At 44.1% G+C, this 25,401-nt stretch overlaps 1 protein-coding gene across 3 annotated transcripts in view; it reads right to left on the bottom strand.

Moving 5' to 3' along the window:
- The window catches only part of LOC116466521 (sperm acrosome-associated protein 7), a 51,145-nt gene extending 26,939 nt beyond the window's left edge, over positions 1 to 24,206 (bottom strand). The window contains exons 1-5 of one of the 3 annotated variants that reach the window (XM_032149204.2): positions 24,082 to 24,206; positions 14,614 to 14,670; positions 9,598 to 9,687; positions 8,563 to 8,670; positions 6,577 to 6,672 (exon numbers count right to left, since the gene is read on the bottom strand). In XM_032149204.2, coding sequence (XP_032005095.1) covers positions 6,577 to 6,672; positions 8,563 to 8,670; positions 9,598 to 9,687; positions 14,614 to 14,670; positions 24,082 to 24,175 — 445 coding nt within the window. In that variant the 5' untranslated portion in view covers positions 24,176 to 24,206. The remainder of the gene's footprint in view (positions 1 to 6,576; positions 6,673 to 8,562; positions 8,671 to 9,597; positions 9,688 to 14,613; positions 14,671 to 24,081) is intronic. The other 2 variants (XM_058437054.1, XM_058437055.1) reach the window with 2 other exon arrangements.
- Between the last annotated feature and the right edge of the window lie 1,195 nt (positions 24,207 to 25,401).

Here is a 25,401-nt window from a genome sequence, read left to right as displayed (position 1 = left end):
TTGGTTTGCTGGTATGTTATTGAGGATTTTTGCATCAATATTCATCAGGAATATTGGTCTAAAATTCCCTTTTTTTTGTTGTGTCTCTGTCAGGCTTTGGTATCAGGATGATGCTGGCCTCATAAAATGAGTTAGGGAGGATTCCCTCTTTTTCTATTGATTGGAATACTTTCAGAAGGAATGGTACCAGCTCCTCCTTGTACCTCTGGTAGAATTCAGCTGTGAATCCATCTGGTCCTGGACTTTTTTTGGTTGGTAGGCTATTAATTATTGCCTCAATTTCAGAGCCTATTGTTGGTCTATTCAGGGATTCAACTTCTTCCTGGTTTAGTCTTGGGAGAGTATGTGTCCAGGAATTTACCCATTTCTTCTAGATTTTCTAGTTTATTTGCATAGGGGTGTTTATAGTATTCTCTGATGGTAGTTTGTATTTCTGTGGGATCGGTGGTGATATCCCCTTTAACATTTTTTATTGCGTCTATTTGATTCTTCTCTCTTTTCTTCTTTATTAGTCTTGCTAGCAGTCTATCAATTTTGTTGATCTTTTCAAAAAACCAGCTCCTGGATTCATTGATTTTTTTAAGGGTTTTTTGTGTCTCTATCTCCTTCAGTTGTGCTCTGGTCTTAGTTATTTCTTGCCTTCTGCTAGCTTTTGAATGTGTTTGCTCTTGCTTCTCTAGTTCTTTTAATTGTGATGTTAGGGTGTCAATTTTAGATCTTTCCTGCTTTCTCTTGTGGGCATTTAGTGCCATAAATTTCCCTCTACACACTGCTTTAAATGTGTCCCAGATATTCTGATATGTTGTGTCTTTTTTCTTATTGGTTTCAAAGAATATCTTTATTTCTGCCTTCATTTTGTTATGTACCCAGTAGTCATTCAGGAGCGGGTTATTCAGTTTCCATGTAGTTGAGTGGTTTTGAGCGAGTTTCTTAATCCTGAGTTCTAGTTTGATTGCACTGTGGTCTGAGAGACAGTTTGTTATAGTTTCTGTTCTTTTACATTTGCTGAGGAGTGCTTTACTTCCAACTATGTGGTCAATTTTGGAATAAGTGTGATGTGGTGCTGAGAAGAATGTATATTCTGTTGATTTGGGGTGGAGAGTTCTGTAGATGTCTATTAGGTCCACTTGGTGCAGAGCTGAGTTCAATTCCTGGATATCCTAAGAGCACGGAATATTTACCTCCCGAAGAAACATAGCAAATGTAACACAATCTACATACTTTTATGATATTTTGATAGAGTTGTGATGAATTATCAGTCACATCCATACGGTAAATGGGCTTAACTCATCCGTTAATGTTACCCATCCTAATGAGTCTGAGGTCATATCTCATTGTAGTGTTGATTTGTATTTCCCTAATGATTGGTGATATTGAACATCTTTTCATGGACTTATTGGCCATGTATATCTTCTTGGAAAAAATCTCTATTCAAGTCCTTTGCCAATTTTTAGTTAGAGTTATTTGTTGTTGGGTTTTAGGAGTTTTTAAAATATATTCTTAATATTAATCTCTCATCAGATATGTAATTTCCAAATTACTTGGCCTTAAAAAGAGAGAAAATTCTGACACATGCTAAGACAAGGATGAACCTTGAAGACATTATGCTAATTGAAATAAACCAATCACAGAAGGACAAATACTATGTGATTCTACTTATATGAGGCACTTGACTAGTCAAATTCATAGAAACAGAAAGTAGAATGGTGGCTGCCAGAGCCTGGAGGGAGGCAGAAAGGGGGGTTATTCCTTAATGGTACAAAGTTTCAATTTGGGGTGATAGAAATAATTCTGGAGACAGATAGTGGTGATGGTTGGACAGCATTATGAATGTGTTTAACATCATGGAACTGTACAGTTAAAAATGGTTACCATGGCAAATTATGTTGTGGGTATTTTAGCACAATTTAAACAATTGAAGAAAAAAGCAAATGAATAAAAATAAAAGTTTAAGTGGTAAACTAAAAAATAAAGAATGGACAAAATATATCTTATTATTTAATATGAAAGCAGAGAGATAGTGGTCTTTATGGCAAAGAAAGAAATATCCAATCCTCAAAACATTAACACGACAAAGAAAGTATCTTTTCAATGCTAAAAGTTGGAATTCACAATGAAGATATAATATTTATAAAAATCTATGCACTAAATAACACAGGAATCACACTCATAAAGCAAAAACTACAGAAAATGCAAGGAGACACAGACAGAAAAATATTTATAATAGAGAACTTATACACTATTCTTAACAAAAGACAGGTTGAATAGGTGTAAAATGTAAGAGGAGACCTAAACAACATAATCAAAAGGTGGTTGTTATAAACACACACCAGATTCCTGTTAAATCTTGACACTGGAGAATACGCCTGTTTCTCAAGTGCTTATAGAATATTCACAAAAATTGAGTATATTTATGTAACCATGAGCGAATTTTGTAAAGTAAAACCATTACAAACAGTACTTTCTGATCACAGGGCAATAAAACTAGAAATTATTATGGAAAACAAAGACAAAATGCCCTACTATCTGGGAATTGGAAGACTTTTGGTTAAAAGGGAAATACAAACTAAAATGATAAATTTCTGGAAAATAATAATGAAAACAGTATACATGAGAATCTATGGAATACATGTAAAGAAACATAGCACTAAACACTTATTGGTAAAAGGAAAACAATAAAAGAATTACTCAGGTCTAAAACTAGAAAAAGAGCAAGACAGTGAACTATAAGAGAAAATAAAGAAGGTAATATTAGTGACAAAGGCAGAAATTAATGAGGTAAAGAAGGGAATACAATGGAGCTAATTAGTATATCAAAACACTGGATTTTGTCTTAAAATTCATATGGAATGAAAAAGGAGCTTGCATAGCCAAAGCAAAACTAAGCAAAAAGAACAAATCTGGAGGCATCACATTGTCTGACTTTATACTGTAAGGCTATAGTCACCCAAACAGCATGGTACTAATATAAAAATAGGCACATAGACCAAAGAACAGAATAAAGAACCCAGAAATAAAGCCAAGTCCTTACAGCCAACTGATCTTCAACAAAGCAAACAAAAACGTAAAGTGGAGAAAGGACACCCTATTCAACGAATGGTGCTGGGATAATTGACAAGCCACATGTAGAAGAATGAAACTAGATTCTTGTCTCTCATCTTATACAAAAATCAACTCAAGATGGATAAAAGACTTAAATTTAAGACCTGAAACCATAAAAATTCTAGAAGATAACGTTGGAAAAAAACCTTCTAGATATTTGCTTAGGCAAAGACTTCATGACCAAGAACCCAAATGCAAATACAACAAAAACAAAGATAGACGGGACTTAATGAAACAAAAAAGATTCTGCACAGCAAAAGAAATAATCAGCAGTTAACAGACAATCCACAAGAGAAAATCTTCACAATCTATACATTTGATAAAGGACTAATATCCAGAATCTACAATGAAAAAGTCAGCAAGAAAAACTCAAACAATCCCATCAAAAAGTGGGCTGAGGACATGAATAAACAATTCTCAAAAGAAGATATACAAATGGCCAACAAACAGTTGAAAAAATGCTGAGCATCACTAATGATCAGGGAAATACAAATCAAAACCACAGTGCTATACCACCTCACTCCTGCAAGAGTGGCCATAATCAAAAAATCAAAAAATAATAGATGGTGATGTGGATGTGGTACAAAGGGAACACTTCTACAATGCTGGTGGGAATGTAAAGTAGTAAAACCACTATGGAAAACAGTGTGGAGATTCCTTAAAGAACTAAAAGTAGATCTACCATTTGATCCAGCAATCCCACTACTGCGTATCTACCCAGAGCAAAAGAAGTTATTATACGAAAAAGACACTTGGACATATATGCTTATCACAGCACAATTTGTAACTGCAAAAATATGGAATCAGCCCAAATGCCCATAAATCAATGAGTGGATAAAGAAATTGTGGTGTATATATGCTATGGAATACTACTCAGGTATAAAAAGAAATGAAATAATGGCATTCATAGCAACCTGGATGGAACTGGAGACCATTATTCTAAGTGCAGTAACTCAGTAATGGAAAACCAAACATCGTATGTTCTCACTCATAAGTGGGAGCTAAGCTATGAGGATGCAAAGACATAAGAATGACACAGTGGACTTTGGGAACTTGGGGGAAAGTGTGGGAGGGGAGTTAGGGATAAAAGACTACAAATTGGGTACAGTGTTCGGATGGTGGGTGCACCAAAATCTGAGAAATCACCGCTAAAGAACTTACACATGTAACCAAACACCACCTGTTTCCCAAAAACCTATGGAAATTTAAAAAATCCCTGGATTTCAGAAAAAATGATAAACTAGACAGACCACTGGCTTAGTTGATCAAGAAGAAAATGTTTAAGCATAAATTTACAAAACAAGAAATCACAAAGGGGAAATAACAGTGGAAACAAGTAAATTTTTTAAAATCAGGAGATGATTTAAAGATCTCTATTCAAATACATTTGAAAACCTAGAAGAAGTGGATAACTTTCGAGGGAAATATAGATGGCTAAATTGACCCCATTGATTAAGAAACCTAAAGAATCACTTTTCCTGGAAGAAATAAAGTTATTAAGGAACTCCCCCAGAAAAAGCCCCAGGAAGAGGTGGTTTCACAGGGATTTCTCATAAATTTTAAAACACAAAATGCTTCTGATGCTCTAAAGAACCAAAAAGGAAAGAAAAATTTCTAATTTTTATTATAGATTTTTTATTATACCATCAGTTTTTCAACCTGGTAAAGATAAGTAAAAATCCCCACCATAGACTAGTGTCATTTGTGTATTTGGATGCAAAAATGTGAAATAAAATATTGGCAAGTTGAATCTAATACCATTCTAAGAATATAATCAACATGACCAAATGAAATTTATTTTAGAAATGCAAGGTTGGTTCAGTATTAGGAAACTCATTAATATCATTCACTATATTTAATAGATCTAAAGAAAAAAAACTATTGGCTCCAAAAGTGATAAAAAAGACTTTGACAAAATGTAAAATGGTTGACGGATGCTTTCCTTACATGTTAAAATGTGTGTGCCTCTGTTCCAAAGCCAGAATCCTACTTACTGGATAAACACTATAGGCATGTCTACGAAGGCCATGAACAAGGCAAGAATGCCCACTCACTCCACTACTATTAAACATTATCCTGTATATATCAGTCAATGGAATTAGGCAAGAGACATCAATGAGATGCATAAAAATTGGTAAAGAAGAAGAAAACAATTTCTATTTAACAGATGATAATATAGTATATCTGGAAAACCCTAGATAATCAATGATAAAGCTAACTCAAACAAGAAAACAATTCAGTAAGATAGCAGGATAAAATTAACCTATAGAAATAAAGGCATTCATATAAAAGACTAGTTAAAGTACACAATGATAGGTAACATCCTGCTTCTAATAGCAAGAAAGTAGACTGAATACTTAGGAATAAGCTTATCATGACAGTATAACACCTATACATGGAAGACTTAAAAATATTCCTGAAAGACAGGAAATGACGTTGAACAAACAGAAAGACATTACTTATTCTTAGATAGATCCACTCAACATGGTAAAGTGCCAGTTATTTTCTAAATTACTTTACAAATGTAATGCAATCCCAATAAAAACGTAAACTCAAGGAAAGGAAATTAGATATGTTACCAAAAATATAATCAGGGAAACATGGAAAAAGAAAAGCTAAAAAGAAGAACTAAAAGAGGGAAGTGTGTCCCAGAGGCTGAAATACACTCTGAATAGTGTATTCACCACGCTGTGGTGCTGGCCCCTTAGTAGAGGACTGTGCTGCATGGCCCAGACAGGACAGTCACACACAGAAAAACTTAGTGTATAATACATGTGGCCTTGCAAATCATGGGACAAAGATGGACTTTTAAAAAACGGTTCAGGGATAACTGGTAGCCATTCGTAAAAAGATAAAATTAGGAACACCTCACATCATGCTCAGAGGTAAACTCCAAATGGATCCAAGAGCTAACGTAGCAGATGAAGTCCTATAGATACTGGAGGAAAACAAATTCTTCTTTAGTCTCAGTGTGGGGACTTTCTAACTCAGAAAGTCAAAAGCTAAAGGCAGCCAGAGATTGATAATTTTGGCTACACAAAAATTGACATTTTTTTCCATGAAAAATTATAAACGTAGTCAAAAGTGAGCTAACAAACCCCAACAATTATCATCTATCATCTATCTGTCTATCACCTCTCTCTCTCTCTAAAAGTTTGTTCTTAAAATATAAACAGCTTTAAGAAATGAGGCTAAAAGACCAAAAACCTAAAGGAAAATGGGAAATTGTAATGAATGCAACATTTACAAAAGTGGTATAAAAATGGCCCTTAAACATATGAGATGTTTAAACTCACTCATAATGAGACAATTGCAAACAAAAGCAATACTGAAATACCGCTTCTCACCGTGATGTTGGTGGGAACCTAATGGCGTAACAAGGCATATTGGCGAAGCTGGAGGGAGACGGTCACCTCACACACACGTGCCTCCGTCTCTCCCATAGAGCTCTCAGTGTGAGCAGGGCATATTTACCTTTACCAGAAACACTCTTCTCACTGCCAGGAGACACCTGTGGCCCACGATAATTCCCCGAAGGATCACCATGGAGATATGCATTAGCACTGGCTTCTTTAATGACAAATACGGAAAAAATGGGGAAAATGTTCTTGATTACACACTGATAAGCATTTTGGTCATTCATTTAAACATGCTAAGTTGAAATGCTAATATCATTTTCAAGTTTTATTTGAAAATATGTTTTGGAAACTCAATATGTGAATACAGAGACAGGCCTCATCTGACTATTAAAACTACTTATTCACTCCTCCACACGTCCTTTGACCCAACATCCCAATGCTAAGAATTGACCCTGGAGATAACTCCCGACAATATGAAAATACCTGTGCTGCAGGCTGCTCACTGCAGCTGTGTTTGAAATGGCAAAATATTGCAGACAATGGAAAGGTACATACAAAAGATAATGGCTGCAGAACTGTAGGAAGAAAGGAACGTGGGCAGGAAAGGAGGATTTGCACGGATCCATGATTTGCACAGATGTGTTTCCTAGCTCTGTCTGTAGAGCGGGCCTGGAAGCAATGCTGTGCCATTGAACTTAGCGAGTACCCAGTTCTTGTCTCACAATCAGTAATGGTGTCAGTGTTTTATAACCCGCAGACTATAGTAAATCCCTAGTAGCCCATGTAGACAGTAATAAGCAACCGAATACATAAACAGGGGAGGAGGGGCAGCTCTTTCTTAAAGCAGAATCCCAATTAATAAATGGAGAAGCAATGGCAGAAAGAGAAACTCGCCAGTCGGCAAACACCACACTGACAATCAGGCAGACAAATTCGGAGGTATTCATATTAATTTTAAATAAAATCTTATTCTTGTTTAAGCCCTGAAAAAATCTAGTTCAGTCTTTCCCAACTCCAGAGTCTGTCTTTTTGGGGGGACTGTTTGAGGTAATGGATTGAGATGCAGATTCCGGGCCCCTACAGAAATGCTTGGCTCTTGGCACACCATCAGATACTGGAGCTGTGACCTGGTCCTGTGTGTGGGGAACACCACAGATGTCCTACATGTGTGTCCTGGTGATATGGTTTGGCTCTGTGTCCCCAGGCAAATCTCATGTCGAAATGTAATCCCCAGTGTTAGGGGAGGGACCTGGTGGGAGATGATTGGATCATGGGGGCAGAGTTCCTCCTTGCTGTTCTCATGATAGTGAGTTCTCACGAGGTCCGGTTGTTTATAAGTGTGTGGTACCTCCCCCTTCACTCTCTCTGTCCTGTCTCCATGTGAAGATGTACTTGCTTCCCCTATGGTCTTCTGCCATGATTGTAAGTTTCCTAGGGCTTCCAGCCATGCCTCATGCACAGTCTGCAGAAAGATGAACAAATTAAACCTCTTTTCTTTATAAATTACTCAGCCTCAGGCAGTTTGTTATAGCAGTGTGAGAACAGACTCATATACCTGGGTATATACATGTGCCCTTTCTGGTTTTGAATCTCCAGGGTAAAGAGGAGGTATTTTGCCCCTCCGTGGGGTCCAAGTATCTTATCCTCTGAGCCTTTGCACACTGATTTTTTCCCAGCAGACTCATCTGTTGGAGGGAGGCTTTTCCCTACTTCTGGGGGAACCCCCTGGGGGCACTCTGGCTCTCTCTGCACCTGCCCTGGGAAGGAGAAGTGACTTAGCTGAAGCTTTGGGAGAGGGGGCCAGGCATTGTGGCAGCACCTGCCTCCCTGTCTTGGCATCTGCCTGCCCATAAGACATTTCTGCTGTGCTTCCCTGGGCTGTGTTTGTTCCAGGGTCGGCCCCACAGCAGGGGGTGGGGAAGCTGGGGGTCCCTCAGCCCCGACAGAGACTGGGAGATCTGCCTAACCAGGGGCAGCAGGCACATTCTCCCACCAAGGGTTTATCCTCCAGGAAGGAGATGTGTCCGCCTGCGTCTGCCTGCCTCCTACCTCTCCCGTTACACCTGGACTTGGGAAGGGGTAATTACTGGGTTGCATTTACCATCATTGGAAATTTTGTCCTCAATGCCAGGAGAGGATTGTAAATTCTCTAATAATTCATGATAATTCTCAGAACCACCAGCTTGATAATTCTCATCAATACCAGCATCTTCAATGAAGAACATGGAAAAAAATGGGGAAAAGTTTTCTTGATTACACAGGTATAAACATTTTTGGCCCATGCTTTATTTTAAAATGCAGGGATGGGATGCTAATACGATTTGCAAGCTCTATTTGGAAATGTGCGTTGGCAAGTGAAGGTGTAAACAGAGTCAGGTGTCCTCTGACTCCCTTGAACCAACAGTGTGGACCTTGGCAGATGGCCGGTGAACCAATCCTAGGAACTGGAATTTACATTCTGGATGCAAGATTTCAAGAGAGTGCTGAACTTTCCTGCTGCTGAATACATTTTCATGCACTGTGTGGGGATTTCTGATTCCCAGTTCTCTCCTTGGCAACTGTTGATTCAGTACTCTGGCTTGGTTCTGAATGTGCTGTTCTATTTCCTTGCATATGCCTTTGACCATGTGAAGCTGCACTTGGGGACGGCCGTTCTTTGTGTTGGTTCATGCCTCACTGTGTGGCCTTGGGCAAGTCATTTGCTAGACCTTGGTTTTACCTTCTGTCAAATGGGGTAATGATAACTGCCCTGCTCTCTCAGAAGCCGTAGGTGAGCGTGAAGGGAGAGTGTGGGCATGTGTGGGAGGAACTGTAAAGTGCTGGTTGGTGCAGGGTTCTCGTGTTCTTGTGCCCTGCGTTCCTGCAGTGGTTCCCAAGGGCGAGAACGTGCCTGAACGTGCACTCCAGAGATCCCAGAGTAAAGGGAATCATCCCCGCCAGTCTAGGGTTGACTTCCTCTGTCTCGGGAAGCTGTAGAAATGGTTTTAGACGCCATATTCACATCTCCATGTGCCCTTGCCCCAGAAGTAGCTGGTCTTAATGCTCAAATAATAGGGTCATGTATTCCATACCACAGACCTCCAGGAATAAGGGCAATGAGAGGGTTAGAAAGGGGTGTGCTTGCTTTTTTCCTTACGTATTGTTGTTGATAATGTTGATTCTGTACTTGGCATTTTGGTCGGTGTTGTTTTATTCAGATCCAAAATCTCCTGGACTAGAATTTCATCTTGGGAGAAGCACACAAGAACATGTTAGAGTCCGCCCCGCAGGGCTGGCCCTTGTGCTCCTGTCCCCTAAGGCCATCTGTACACACAGTGAATGGGAAACAGGAACTCCGGGAACCCAGGGGATGTGGGACTTGACTTTCGAAAGAACCTTCTCTGGGTGGGCAGGCCGCTGCCTCCCTCAACAATTTAAGAAAAACTAGACCATTTGGATGTTTTGGACACTGAACATTGCCCCCCAAAGGTACAAGGCTGGATGCTTGGCCCACACGTGGTCCTAAGTCTCCTTCCTGCCCTGGGTCCCTCTGTCCCATCTCTGAGGGTCTCCCAAAGCTGCCCTCCGTGTGTGAGTGAGCGTCGCTCCTGATCTCTGTGTCAACGCAGCCTCATTTTCTTCTTTTACGTCCCTATGGGTCCTCCTAGGGAGCTTTTACCATGAGAGCCCTGAGCTTCATGTCTGACAGACCCAGAAAAAACACACGAGCTCTGCTCCCACCAGAATGTGATCTTGGACAAGCGTCCTCCCGGCCCTGAGCTTCGGTTTCCTGTCTGTAAAACAGGGGTGTGTATTTGCCTGTGGGCTTTCCTGAGGGTCCAGTAAAGCAGTGTATGCAGAAGGCGCTCGGCATGGAGCCTGGGCCATGGCCAGCTGCTGCGGCAACTGAGAGTCACCGCTGTCTCTGCAGCACAGTCACCAGGCCAGGCTGCAGCGCTGGGCTGGGCAGTGGGTCCTGGTTTGCTGGGGCCCTCTGGGTTTAGCCTGGAAAGTCTCTCAACGAGGAGCTCCTCAGCCCCAGGCAAAGCGGGCATCTGGTCACCCCAGGACCAGCTCATGCGGAATTCGAGGGTAAAGGGGAAGAGGCTGAAAATGCCACTGGAAATGAAGATGCCACCAGTACCCCCGAGAAAAATGCTTCGTCCTGGGCTCTCGGTGTCTCGCCCAGCAGCTGTGCTCTCCCTCTTCCTCGCTCACAGAGCTGGGTTTTGGCAATGTGCGCCCCCAGTGAGGCCCCCTGCGGCCCGGTGGGCTACAGCCCTGTAAGGTAGGAGGAGTCTACCAGCTCTGCGAGGAGTTTGCTCCTCCTGATAAAAGGGGAACCAGTGTCCAGGCCTGCACCCCCGCCTCCTGCCCTGGGAGTGGACGAGGTGCCTGGCACTGTGGACACCATCCTTGATCATGAGGCACGAGCTTGAGGAGAGGCCAGGACAACCTCAGGGACATGGCCTTGTGTTGTGAAACTGCCGGACCAGAGCTGCGTGCCACCTGCCTCTTAGCTGCGGGTGCCCCAGGATCCCAGCCAAGGGGCTGGGCGCTGCCACTCAGGCTCTGTCTGCTGGGGCCAGTGATTGGACAGAAGCACCAATTTTAGGAATTCCAAGTTCCTAAACAGTCATGGTGTCCAGTGAGATAGGGGTCTTGGAGAAGTGTGGATATGCATTTGAATGGTAAGCATTTACTGTGCACTCTTCTGAACCAGACACTGCACAGGCACTGGGGGGCCAAGAATGGCCCAGCCTCAGTCCCTGGTCTCCGCCCCACTCCAGCCAGCCATGTCCAGGAGGCAGGATTCTACAGCCGTGACCGGGCACAGCAGGTCAGCAGTACCAGAGCTTCCACCAAGGGCAGATGGGCTCCCAGGGCAAATGGGGGCAGGCAGAGGACAGGATTCAGCTGACCAGCCCTAAGAAGTGAGCCCTCCTGGGGCACTGTCTGAACTTCCTGGCCAACTCTGGCTTCAGTTACCCCGTTGTTACTGGGAGTCACTCCTGTCCATGGCAGATGGGCTGTCTCTGCAACTCTCCGTCTCTAACAACCGCACCCACAGTCCCTGACCCGGCCCAGTGTGACCCAGTCCACTCCATGCCTGAACCCGGGAGTGGCCTCCTGGGGATCCAGACTCCTCGAGCTGCAGACACCCTGGGATTCCCTGAGGTGGGTGGATGGTGGCCCAGCTGTGGGGAGGCACACTCCTGCTTGGAGAGCCAAAGCACACGCCTCTTTGGGGGCCAAAGAGTGGCGGGGGGCCGAGCCACCCCACGGTGAGCAGCCCGTGGCCAAAGCCCGCCTTGACCTTTCCACGGGCCTCCCCACCCATGGGGAGATTGGTCAGGGCTAGAAAAACGCTTTAGGTAGAGATGAAGCCAGCAGGTAGAACAAGGTTAGAAAGCTCTTTGTTTTAAAACCAAGTCTAACTGCTGATGGTTGAATTTTTTGAGAGAGAAGAGGCTGAAATACAATGACCAGACCATCCATCAAAACAGCTGACCAGGCTGGGCGCAGTGGCTCACTCCCGTAATCCCAGCGCTCTGGGAGGCCGAGGTGGGCGGATCACCTGAGGTTAGGAGTTTGAGACCAGCCTGGCCAATATGGTGAAACCCTGTCTCTACTAAAAACGCAAAAATTAGCTGGGTGAGGTGGTGCACATCTGTAATCCCAGCAACTCGGGAGGCTGAGGCAGGAGAATCGCTTGAACCCAGGAGGTGGAGTTTGCAGTGAGCTGAGATCTCGCCACTGCACGCCAGCCTGGGTGGCAAGAGTGTGAGACTCCATCTCAAAAAAACCCAAAAAACAAAAACAAAAACAGAGCCAACCACACCTGCAGCAGCCAGTCCAGGGGGCTGACCTGCTCCGCAGCCAAACTGCCGGAAGTCAGACCTCCTCTAGCAACAACTCAGGCAGCCGAAGCGCAACCCCTGGACCAGCCGGTCCCAGAGGGCCAGGAACGCATCCATCACCGACAGCAACTCTGGCTTTTGTCCTCGCTTCCAACTTGGAGCCGACCAGAGAAAGCCACACACGCTCCCTCACCAACCCCTCGCCGCCCGTCTGATGAGCCGCCCCCGGCACACCCAGCGGCAGCCTGCATAGGACCTGGGCTTCCCTTGCTCTAGTGAGGCCCCATCCCCTGCCTGACTCGGAGGCTCTGAAATTGTACGTGATGGTAGCGACTCCCCTGCCGGCAAGCTCTGGACAGACAGTCTTGGCCTGGCCTGCCTGGGTGGGCTTCGCTGACCTCCACAGGGATTTGAATTCTCACTGTCAACGCTTTCAGCTTTCTACCTAGAAGAAATTTGGAGGTGTGGATGGGGGTAAGAGCTGCTGCCTCCTTCTAGGTTTAGTTGGTCAGGACCCAGGAGAAATATCAGAAACGCCAGCCACTCTTTCCTCTTCCTGAATCCTTTTCTGAGGCTGCTGTTTCTCCGCGGGTGGCTGAGACACTGGCTGGAGCAGGTGCTGGTCTCAGGACTAAAACTCTCAGAATCTGGCAACCGCCAGATTCACCAGGAAAGTGAGTCTAGTCACAGCCATTCCCTGACCTTGGGGAGCCTAACTCCTGCCTGGGGCAGTTCCCTTGAGTACCCGGAAAGTGGACAGGGCGGCAGGAGCGAGAATGGGAACATCTATTCATTCACTGGAGCGCTCACTCATCCATCCACGTAACCCATCAAACACACAGGCAGGCAGAGCTTTTCCCAGGCCTCTCCCACCCAGATGTGGAAAGGGAGCAAAGCCTGACTTCTGACAGTGGCAGCTCCTGGAAAGGGCCCAGCATCTGAAGGCCCCTGCGTTCCCACAGGAGCCCCTGTTCCAGGCCTTCGAGGCCGTGCAGGCTCTGCAGCCGCAGTCCTGGGCCCTGCCGGGTGGAAGGTGGCCCCACCCTCTACTCCTGACCCCACTCCACAGGCAACGCTGGCAGAGAGGTCCTGGGAGGTGACTGCTTCCCAAGGGCATCGATGTGAGTGGGGGTCAGGACCGCGTGCTCTGAGTCCCAGTGTTCTAGGCCTCAGTTTCCCTACATGTAAAACGAGAGGTCAGAGCAGAACTGTGGGCACTGGCCACACGTTCACACACTGGAGCGTGGCTGTCCACGTGGAAATGGCTGTGAAGTGCAAAGGACATATGGAACTGTGGAGATCCAGCGTGATGGAAAAACTGAAACATCTCATTAAAAATTTGACACTGATCACATGTTGAAATAAAATGTTATTACAATGAGTTTCATCTGTGTCTTTTTGTTTTGTTTTGTTTTGTTTTGAGACAGAGTCTCACTCTGTTGCCAGGCAGGAGGGCAATGCTGCGATCTCAGCTTACTGCAACCTCTGCCTCCAGGGTTCAAGGGATTCTCCTGTCTCAGCCTCTCAAGTGGTTGGGGCTACAGGCACACATCACCACGCCCAGCTAATTTTTGTATTTTTAGTAGAGACAGGGTTTCACCATGTTGGCCAGGATGGTCTCCGTCTCTTGACCTCGTGATCTGCCCGCTTTGGCCTCATCTGTGTCTTTTTAATGTGGCCACTAGATGATGAAAACCATAACTGCGACTTGTACTGTGTTTCTATTGGATGGCCCTGGCCCAGGGCAGCGGTTCTCAGGCGGCTGTATTTTAGCATCACCTGCAGAGCTCTAGAGAAGCACAGAGGCACCAGGCTCAGCCAAACTAGCACGGTCTGCATCCCCGGGGTGAGGCCAGGGGGTCCGTAGTTTGCACCATCTTTCCAGGGGGCTGGCAGGGCTGAGGCGGTGGAGGAGGGGACGGCTCAGCCATGGGGCCTCTCAGGTGCACCGGAATCAGTGGCATCAGGTTGATTGCGGTGCTCACGCTGGGGGGCTGGGCCGGGCTTACCGCTGGGCATTTCTAACAAGCTCCCCAAACCACGTGATGCAGACGCTGAGGGTCCTTGGACCTCACTCCCAGGCACTTTTTAGGTGTAATGGTCTAAAATTCTGTCTTCCTTAATTTCTTGAGAGTTTGACTCTTAGATGTCAGCAATAAAGCTATGGGCCATTGGAATATGATTCTAGCCCCAAACCAATCAGTTCCCTCCACTGTCTGCAGCTTGTACCAGGTTATCTGGGAAACAGCCACAGACAACCATCCAGCCCACTTCACATACAGGCCAGAGATCGATAGGAGGGTCTTCCTTACCTAATAATTCAGACATATCCTCACGTTTTGAACTGAATGGTATTTCAGTAGGTGAACCTAGGAGGAAATAAAAGCCCTATAGTTTAACAATATTCATTGAATTTGCATATTTTTATCTTAATGGATATGATTTTGTGGGTGCCCACCAGCCCCCTCTAGAGGAAGGAGCCCTGCCCAAGTTCCAGTCTGTCCTGTGGGTGATGAGAGATGGCCCCAGGAAAGTTCTCTGGGACTTGGGTTTCTTGTCCGGAAAATGCAGAGAAACAGCTGCCTCCGGGGTGGCTGTGAGGATGGAGGACAATTGCCCAGGAGCTCTGAGGTAAGCCTGCCCTCCTGGTCCCTGGAATCACCCCATGAGAGGTCAAGACAACGTCCTAGTCCCAAGGATGACTGGGCTCAGCCAGCTGCTTTGAGGTGAGCAGAGTAAGAGGGCACATTCCTCTTGCGAAAGCAACACTTTGACCTCCTTCATGAAAGGCGCCTGCAATGCATGCACCTGGAGGCTTAGAAACATGTTCTAGGGAAATGGGAAACAGTGTGCAATGCTATGGCTGCATCATGAAGCCCTGGCTTCATGGCTCTGTTTCAGGAGGGGCAGGACTCAGAGAGATGGGCCACCCCTCTTTCTCCTCCTTCATAAGCAAAGTGATTTCAGGGTGGTCCCATTTGCAGATAAGAGGTGGAGTCATGTGGGTGAAATACCGAGGTCTGGGATGTGGGTTGTCCACAGGCCCCGTGGCCTCCTGACCTGTGGCCTCGGCTGCCTGACTGACAGGAACTGACTGTGCTGAGTGACCCCAACAGTGAATGGTGGTTCTGAGCACTGCTTTCTCCTTGGAAGCTCCCACCCAGTAGTTCCCCACTTCTGCCATTCACGGTTTTTCTTTATTGGAGGTGTGGCGTCTCAGCGTCCTGGGGCATTGCTTAGGCTCAAGGTCAATGTCAGCCTCTTCCTCCAGCCCCGAGGTTGGGTTCAGCAGGGCCACACACCTTCCCTTTCTGAGTGCACAGAGCTTTCCAGTGGTGGCTTCTAGGATCTGAAGTTCCAACACTAAACCAATGACAAAGCTGATTTCCAAATGGCTTTAATGACAGACAATCTGCATACCAATCGACTCGTCTGCGCACATGCAGGCTCAGAACAATGGGGGGAAATATGCAAAAAGGTCTGAGATGTGATGACAATTGCTTCCCAGTATGCTGACCTTCGGTAAACGAAACAAACAAAGTACAGTTCTCTTTGGATGAGACATTAATGATCATTAAGAATGGGTACAGCTGCATCGTGCAAGTGCTTTGTTAAAAATATTCTTTTCATTTTGTGTCTGTCCCATAATTATAATGGAAGTATTGTGCAAGTCAGCCAGTAAGCATGTGCAGTAAAATATTTGTGTTTTATAACATCCGTGCGGTTTTTAAAGTGCATTGTCAAGTGGAGTGGCTTTGCCATATTCTTCCTGTGTCACCTCTGACTTCAGCCTCACGGTTTTAAGGTGCCGCACGCCGTGTAATCGTGAGAATCCACTGCTCTTTCTCGATATTTACATCGTGCACACTCTGGCCTCTGTGAAAAGGTTCCTTGTGGAGTTCTGAGATTTCATTCTGGTTAATTTGGGGAAAACAGCACTGCACCCTTCTCCATCACTAGGACCACGTTGACTGTCTCCTCTCTCCCTCAAGGTCCAACATCTCAAGAAAGCCACATAACGTGGTCAACTCAATTTCTGAGTAAGGAAACCCAATGTTCCTCGTGAGAAAGTGATTTCGAAATGATCCCTTAACTGGTCTTCAAGCTGGGGAAGACCTTGGTCACCTGTTTCAACTGTCTGGATGAGGAAATCAGATCTTGGGAGGTAAGGACTAAACTCTGACCTTTTTTCTCTCTTACGTATTCCTTACACAACTGTGACCAGAATGCTTTCCTAAGGAGGAAGAAGAAGCCAGCTCTGGAAAACAAGAAACGAAGGACCCATTCCTTCGTCTCCTTGAGCCAATCATCCAAGTCTGTGACCAGACTCTCCTCCCTTTTGTGGTTTAAACAGTGCAGTGCCCCCAGCACTCCTTCCTGATGAGAGACCACTGACCATGGAATGGCTCTGGCCAGTCCATGTAGGACATGCAGTGAGGGTTTCCTGTCCTCTACTTCACCTTTGGATGTCAGAGGCTGATATGGTTTGGATTTATGTCCCCACTCAAATCTGAGGTTGAATTGCAATTCCCAGTGTTGGAGGAGGAGCCTGGTGGGAGGTGACTGAATCATGGGGGCTGACGTCCCCCTTGCTGTTCTCATGATAGTAAGTTTTCCTGAGATTTGGTTGTTTACAAGTGTGTAGCACCTGCCTACTCTCTCTGTTTCTCCTGCTGGCCGTGTAAGATGTACTTGCTTCTCCTTTGCCTTCTGCCATGATTGTAAGTTTCCTGAGGCCTCCCCAGAAGCAGAAGTCTGTACAGTTCACAGAACAGTGAACCAATTAAACCTCTTTTCTTCATAAATTACCCAGTCTCAGGTATGTCTTTATAGCAGTGCAAGAACTGACTAATACAGAGGGCCAAAAATGCTGCTCTTGGATCGTGCTAACACTGCCTTGCTAACACTGCCACTTTTTGAACACGTACCCATGAAAAGGCATGGAGCTCAACTGCACATGGGCAAGGTTCTTCTGTTTACTGAAACCTCTTCTAAAACTTTCCTGACCCTCTTCACTGCGGCACTGGCTCTGCTCCTCTCCTTTTTGCCGTGACTTTGCGAGGACCATACAGAGTGGCCATGGCCCAGATCTCCCCAAACTGGCTCCCAGAGTTCTCTCCTAGATGTAGTCTCTGCACCCGAGTTCTCTTTGCACCATCTAATCTCCGTTAGCCCCCTTGCACCATTGGATGTGTCCCCCTGGGCCTCCACTCCTCCCCCCACCCCCGTTACACCCTTCTCTTCCCACTCAGCCCCTTGACTACCAACAGTCCCTGGAGCTTTATGGACCCAGACAACCCCAGATCAACTACCTGATCTGAGGCTGAAAAGGAAAAAGACCATCTGGAAACAGATGGGACATTTTATCTACTCATTGAAGGCTTTGACACATCCAGATGGCTGCCTCAGTCACAGCCTCTGTAAGATTAAATAATATCAGGGGAAAAGAAAGGCTTGAAACTCCCCTTCATAAATGCTAGTTAAGAAAGAAAAATCTTGAGCCCTTATTGATGGGTAACCTCAACATATCCCGTTTTTATCGGAAACATAATTCAGATGAAAATATAGAGTGGAGATAAACCAGTGAGTTTTGTGTTACTGTGTTGCCAGACTCATGGCTAAAATTTAAGAACGAAGCCACACAATCACTGTTTTCATGTGTCTTTCATGTACGTACCTATGTTACATATATGTGATATTTTTCTACCTCTGGATGGTAATGCCAAAGTAATTATAAAATTCCTTAAAGGAGTTCTATTCAAATTGGCTTAGAGAAAAAAGACGTGCTTGATTAAATATTCCCAGGACTCCCAGAAACAGAGGAGCTAACCCAAATGTTTTTCAAGTTTGCATTACTAGGATGGTTGATATATAAAGCTAGTTTGAGATTGTTTGTTAAATAAAGACAGTATGTCTTTGGAGTTGTCAGCTATAGATATAACGCAGACATAATTTTATTCTACTTGGGTTACTAGCCAAATAAACTTAAAAATAGTTAACAGGGAAATAACTGGAGACGATGGTAGCTTTATTTGGTGTCATAGTGAAACCACCTTTGTAAAATTATGATTGAGAGAGTGAAAGAGATTTAACGGCTCCATCTTGCTTTTAACCTCCAAGATGTCCTTGTTTATTCCTGGGTGTAGGCTGAACTAACCATGGGAGAAGGTTTATAGTTTATAGTATAAACAAAGACGGTAACAGCCCTTTCCCAAAGCAAACTTCTTCTTGCTTGGGGACTAGACTGCCTTCGTAGGACTAACATTAGCCACAAGATTAGAAATTACGGTTTAGGAGCCATGCAGCTGGAGGCTACAAGATTCTGACCCTCCCTAAACTGCTCCTAAGATCAGTGCTTGAGATATTTTGCAGACTGCCCTTGATGGATCAGGTGGCACCACACAGATGGATAAAGTGGCTCATCTGATCTTGTGGCCCCCACCCAGGAACTGACTCAGTGCAAAAAGACAGCTTTGACTCGCTGTGATTTCATCCCTGACCAATCAGCACTCCTGGCTCACTGGCTTCCCCCCACCCACCAAGTTATCCGTAAAAACTCTGTTTCCCGAATGCTTGGGGAGACTGATTTGAGTAATAATAAAACTCTGGTCTCCCGCACAGCTGGCTCTGCGTGAATTACTCTTTCTCTATTGCAGTTCCCTGTCTTGATGAATTGGCTCTGCCTGGGCAGGGGGGCAAGTAAACCCCTTGGGCAGTTACAATAGTGTGTCTGCATTTTTTTTTTTTGTGGGGGGGACAGGGTCTCATTCTGTCAGCCAGGCTGGAGTGCAGGGGCGTGATCATGACTCACTGCAGCCTCGACCTCCCGGGCTCAGGTGATCCTCCCATCTGAGCCTCCCAAGCAGCCAGAACTATAGACATGTGCCACCACATCCTGCTAATTTCTGCATTTTTTTTTTTTTTGTAGAGATGGGGTTTCACCATATTTCCCAGGCTGGTTTTAAATTCCTGGGCTGAAGTGATCTACCAGCTTTAACCTCTCAAAGTGCTGGGATTAGAGGTATGAGCCACTGCACCCAACCTGTGTTTGCCTTTTCAAAACAGTTTCTAAACATCTTTTTGGTGACTCATAACCCTGGCGTTATGATCAGTTCAGTAAAACAAGAGTTTCATTAATAATTTTTAAATAGGATAAGCTATTGAAACACTCGTTACTAAGCACAAGTTTATGTATTTTTGACTTCTTATTTTATATGGTATGGAGAGACTAAATGTATTTCAGTCTGTTAACAAAAGTTTTTTTTGCCACCTTGAAAAATTATGCTGTAGATAAACGTATCTCTAAAAATTGTAAGATGGTATAGTCATACAATTTGCTACTTTGTTACAGAATGCTATATGTGACACAACTCACAACTGTCTACTCCTAGTTTTCTCTGTTGAACATTGTAATCAACATACTCAACATGTGTAATTAAAACTACTGGAAATAATGAGGGTGAAGAAAAACAACTTCCTGTGCAAAGTATAAAGGAAAGTAAGATCTGTTTTTGATAAGAAAGCGTATGTGATATGAAGAATGTGTTTTTGTTGAAGAAAAAAGTGAGTAATTTTGTCCTAAAGTGGTTTAAACTTTGTTTTTTCAGGAAGAGAAAAAACCGGACAAAATGCGTAAATTAGTATGGAAAGATGTAACGAGTCCCTGAGAAAAAAGAGAGAGAGAAAAATCTTATGTGGTCAAGATACACTAAGAGTAAATGAATTTTATTATAAGATTTTATAGATGAGCTTTAGTATCAATAGTGCAGCAATGCAATACTGGAGTTTGATTTTCTCTCTCTGCTAAAAGGCCAAAGTTTTCTTGAATTATTGGTCTTTTTTTTTTTGAGACGGGAGTTTTGCTCTTGTTGCCTAGGCTGGAGTGCAATGGCGTGATCTTGGCTCACTGCAACCTCCACTTCCTGGGTCCAAGTGATTCTCCTGCCTCAGCCTCCCAAGTAGCTGGGATTACAGGCATGCACCACCACGTCTGGCTAATTTTGTAGAGATGGGGTTTCACCGTGTTGGTCAGACTGATCTTGAAATACTGACCTCAGATTATCCGCCCACGTTGGCCTCCCAAGGTGCTGGGATTACAGGCATGAGCCACCACGCCAGGCCTGGTCTGTTCTTAATAAGACATTGTAAGAGGTACTTGTCTCTTACCTGTTGAGTAGTCTTACTAGGAAACAAAGATTCTGTGTCTTATCAAATATTTCCTGTATTTCATATTTTCTTTATCATGTTTTTGATTACTTAAGAAAACTGAGTCTCCTCAATATTAAAAGAGCTAAATTGTTTTAAAAACCATGCTACTTCCTATATTTTCTTTAAAAATTCTTTACTGTCATTTAACTTAAACGGATAACTACCATTTCGTAGTAACTTATGATCCCATTTAACCAAATATTCAAACCTTTTGTAATTTTTGACAACTTCATCCAAGCCAAGTTCTAAATGAAGAATTTTGGCCTCAAACTAATTTTGAGATTTCCCAGACGGCCACTAGAAAATCTCAAAGGGTTTGTTCTCTCACTTGGTGAAAGGAAAGATGTTAAACTAATTAGCTTTATTTGATACATTAAATTCTTAAAAAGCATTGTCAAATAAGGGATGTTTAACCTTCTTTATATTTGTATGCATATATGTTATAAGTGTTTCAGAAATGGTATAAAATTCCTAGAAATTTTCACTGTCCTTACTGTCCATGATATGTCCTGGTATAAAGTTATGAGTCCTAATTTCCATTATTGTCTTGTAATATTGTATGTCACAGAAACAACCAAATTTGCTTGTCAATTGCAGCCTAATGAACTCTCATCAGATTTTTAACCATGGCCATTTTATGCATTTTATGTCTTTTGTCATTCAAGACAATTATTGTTTTACTCTGATGCTTTTTTGAAAGCTTTTGCAATCAGCTACAGTCCAAAAATTCTTTGTCTTCAAGGAGACTTTTAGGTAAGACTCTTGCCAAGTACTCTGGAGTAAGGTTTCTGATGCCTCTAAGATTGCACTATTAGACTGGACTTTTCCAGAACTGAGGGAGAAATTGACGGGTTTGTAAACCTGCTAACCCAAGATCACAGAACAAGAATTAATGATGTGGGACTCAATGTGGGGCGATTATAATTTTTCTGAATTTTCTTGGAAATGTTTCTGGTTTTTTAATGTTTTGTTTTCCAGATGTAAAGAACTCTCTGCTTCTGGTTTCTCTTAGGCTATGCATAACGGACAACAATTTGATAATTACACTTCCCTAAACAAAAATGAAGCATTTATATTTTTTGTCCCACTCTGGAATTCAGCTACAATGATTTTCAGGACGATGTAATTGTTTGCGTAAGTTTAATAAAAATTGATTCTCCTTGCAACAGGACACGATTGGAAACATTGGTCATATTACCAAGGCTTTGACTGGAATGTCATATTTGAGATTGATACACAGAATCAGATGTGACCAGACAGTTTTTAAAAACTGCGGTTGATTTGATGGAGCTGGAGAAACTGACCTGCTACCTGGCTCACCGGGTCCCCATTCCACAGGTGAGTGAAGAAGGTCATTTTCTGGCAGATCCAGGAACTTTGGGAACCTCGAGACCTTCAGAAGAGAGAAATTCACCCAAGTCTTTAGGTACCACACGTGAAGTCTGAAGGTGAGTTTTTGGCTGGGCTTCCTAGCCTCAAAAAGCTTTTAAAAAATCGAATCTGAGATTCCTTGTAAAAAGCTCCAGCAAAGAAAACTCAATTTATGTGGTCCATTACCATTCTTGCTGCACTTATGTAAATAATCAGACCAAATCTTGTAAGATGTGATATATTTTTGAGACAAGAATAGCATTACTTTGGTTATCTTGATCAAAAAAACGGGGTGACTATAGAGCCATATTTTATGTTTTAATGAAAAATGGTAGCATGCCCTTGTGAGTTATAACCCTGTGTATTCTACTTTTTCTAATCTTTTGATAAACTCCACCTTGCTTTCTACTTTGTTATCCACCTGTAAACTGGACTGGATCCTGAAGTCTTCTAGAGTCCTTCAATGTCCCCAGGCTAACATTTCCAGTCTTTCTTCTGCCCTCCTGACTGGGTGTTACTGAGTACTAAAGCCTGACAACTCAGGCCTCCTGTGGGACCATCTGGAAAGGCTGAAGCTGGACACATCCACGCTCTGCCCCCAGCATAACCATGACTGTGGCTCTGATGGTCATGATGTCACCAAGGACACACCCCCTGCAAACTAGGAAATCCATCCTTGCCCCATCGGCTGAAGATGCCTCGAGCCCAAAATCCGGAAATCTTCTCAACAGACTGCCCTCTGGATTCAGAAACTGCGTTTCCAACTATAAATCTTTGTTTTTCTTCCCTTTCTCGTAGACATTCCGTTCACTACATTCCGTTCATTAAATTCCTGACTACTTGTACCATCCAGCAAATATCCTCCATCAGATGAAAAATGGACTTATCTTGTTCAAAGGGAAAAGGAATGTCTCTTCTTTCTTGAACAAGAGGAGGGAACGAGAAAGCCTCGCCCCTTGACTTACCTCATGCCAGGCTCCTCTGAGTCTTCTCTTTGACTAGGCCTTGACCCTAGCTTCTGTCTTTGTCTGCTTTTCCCCATGTTTAGTAGGAATCCTGTGAAGTCTTTCAGTGGAAATCCCCTAGTCTTGGCCTGGTCACCCTTGATATCTGATCAAATTCCTCACCCTCCATCTTTGATTATTTTATCGCCTTGGCTTCCTTTCACGCCTGGCCTCCTGTTTGGCTGAACACAATATGCACAATAATTGAACTTGAGGGTGAATACATGGAGGTTCATGATATTCTTCCAAGTTAGAAATTTTCCATAATAAAAACTTAAAATAAGTAACATACAACTCTCCCATGGACGTCTAGATTTTAAAAGGTCTTCAAAGATAGCAGACCTTTGTGTCCTGTTGCAAGGAGAATCAATTTTTATTAAACATATGCAAACAATTATATGGTCCTGAAAATCTTATTATCCAAATTCTAGAGTAATCAGGTTGGACAAAAAATATAAATGCTTCATTTTTGTTTATAAAAGGCCTCTTGACCTTTGCTGAATCAGTTTAGCAAAGAATTCTCCTACCTCTTAGCAACGTTCATCCACTGACCCACCCTGATCCTTGGCTACAAATCTCCACTTTCCCTGTATTTGGAGTTGAGCCCACTCTCCGCTATTATGAGACACCATGGTAGTAGCCCCCTTTGAATAAAATCTGCCTGCCCATCTTTAACAAGCATCACAAATATTTTTTAAGGGTATGAGCTGCAATAAAGGCTTTTGGTAATTGTGTTAGTGATTACGACATTGTAGATAATGCTTTTATCTCTTGGCAAGAAAATGTTTTCCATGAGGTCGTAAGACATCTGGGAGAGTGCTAAAATACTCCCCAAACAAGAAAAGTGTGTGTATGTGGTATGGGGTGTGTGTGTGTGTGTGTGTGTGTGTGTGTAGAAAAAAACAAAATATGCACAATAATTGAACCTGAGGGTGAATACATGAAGGTTCATGATATTCTTCCCAGTTAGAAATTTTCCATAATAAAAAGTTAAAATAAGTAACATTTGCAACTTTCCTATGGATGTCTAGATTTTAAAAGGTCTTCAAAGATAGACTTTTCAGCTACAGTCATTCCCCAAGGAATAAATGGTAAATTCATGTAGGTTGGGAATAAGAGGAAGCCATGGCAGAAGAGGCCACCGCTCCCCACCTGGTTCAGTTCTCTTTCTGCTGAGCCATCCCTGTGGGGCCCTACCTGGAATCATGGTTCTCGGCTGGAGCTCAGTTTCTTGCCAGCAGCACAGCAGGAGGACAAAGCAGAGGGTCCCATCTCCTTGGCTCACTGCCATGCTCCCTCCAGCTGAAAGAGAAGGACGTTCTGAAGGTCAGCAGTTTCCCATCCTTGGTCTCCAGGACACTGTGGAATGTCAGGACTTGTGACATCGTGACCAGGAAGGGAGCTGGGGTCCTGCCCTGGTGGGGAGGTCATGTCCAGGGACCTGTGACATCATGACCAGGAAGGGAGCTGGGGTCCTGCCCTGGTGGGGAGGTCATGTCCAGGGACTTGTGACATCAGGACCAGGAAGGGAGCTGGCATCTTGCCTGGGTGGGGGGGGCAGGGTTTCTGTCCAGAGTCTGTGACTGGGAAGCAGGGAGGAGGCTCATTAGGGTCTTAAGGTAACAGAGATCCTCTCCACTCTTTCTTATTGCCTGTTCTGGTGACTTCTTCTGTCCTGAGCACCCTGAGGACTCAAGGGGTAGATATTAATCAGGACTTAAGGGCCAGTGGCCAAAAGCCAACAAAATCTGCTCCCATTGAAAGAAGCGTATTTGAAGGATGCTGGAGAGGTCGTTGAATTACAGAGCAAGTGCCAGAACCGACAGACCCAGACGGTCTAATCACCTCTAAAAGGCCCCTTGAGGAACAGAGCCTTGAAGAACAGAGGACTGTGGCCCCATGTCCCCTTCCACTCTCTCCCACCCTCAAAGTTCCAGGGTATTGAAGAACAGGAGACAGATGACCCAGGTTTCAGCATCCTTTCCCCCAAACCTTCTTTCTCAGCATCTGCCCCAATCTCTCCCTGGCAGTGAGACTTTCATCACAAGAGGAGAACATGGTTGCATTTCCATGTTATCATCCTCCCAGCTCGATCTCCTAGACTTTCTAGAGCTTTCTCCATCAGCGCAGTGACAAAAGCCCAAAGGAGTCACTCTGGTTGACTCCGCTGGATCCTATCTTACCCCGGACTGACTCCTATGTCCAGGGCTCAGAGCGGGGCATCTGGTCTAGACTCGGCCGGTGGTGGGGTCCCGGATAAACAGCCCTCAGATCCCAGCTCCGTGGTGGAGAGGGCTGGTGTGTTTATCTGTTCCCACATTGCTATATAGAACTTCCCTGAGACTGGGTAATTTATAAAGAAAAGAGATTTAATTGACTCACAGTTCCGCATGGCTGGGGAGGCCTCAGGAAACTTACAATCATGACGGAAGGGGAAGCAGGCACTTTCTTCACGAGGCGGCAGGAGAGAGAGAGAGTACATGAAGGAGGAGCTGTCAAACACTTATGAAACCATCA

The sequence above is a fragment of the Hylobates moloch genome, unplaced genomic scaffold (genome assembly GCF_009828535.3).
Source record: "Hylobates moloch isolate HMO894 unplaced genomic scaffold, HMol_V3 SCAFFOLD_4, whole genome shotgun sequence".
NCBI lineage: Eukaryota > Metazoa > Chordata > Mammalia > Primates > Hylobatidae > Hylobates > Hylobates moloch.
This window is presented reverse-complemented; position numbering and strand designations above follow the sequence as displayed.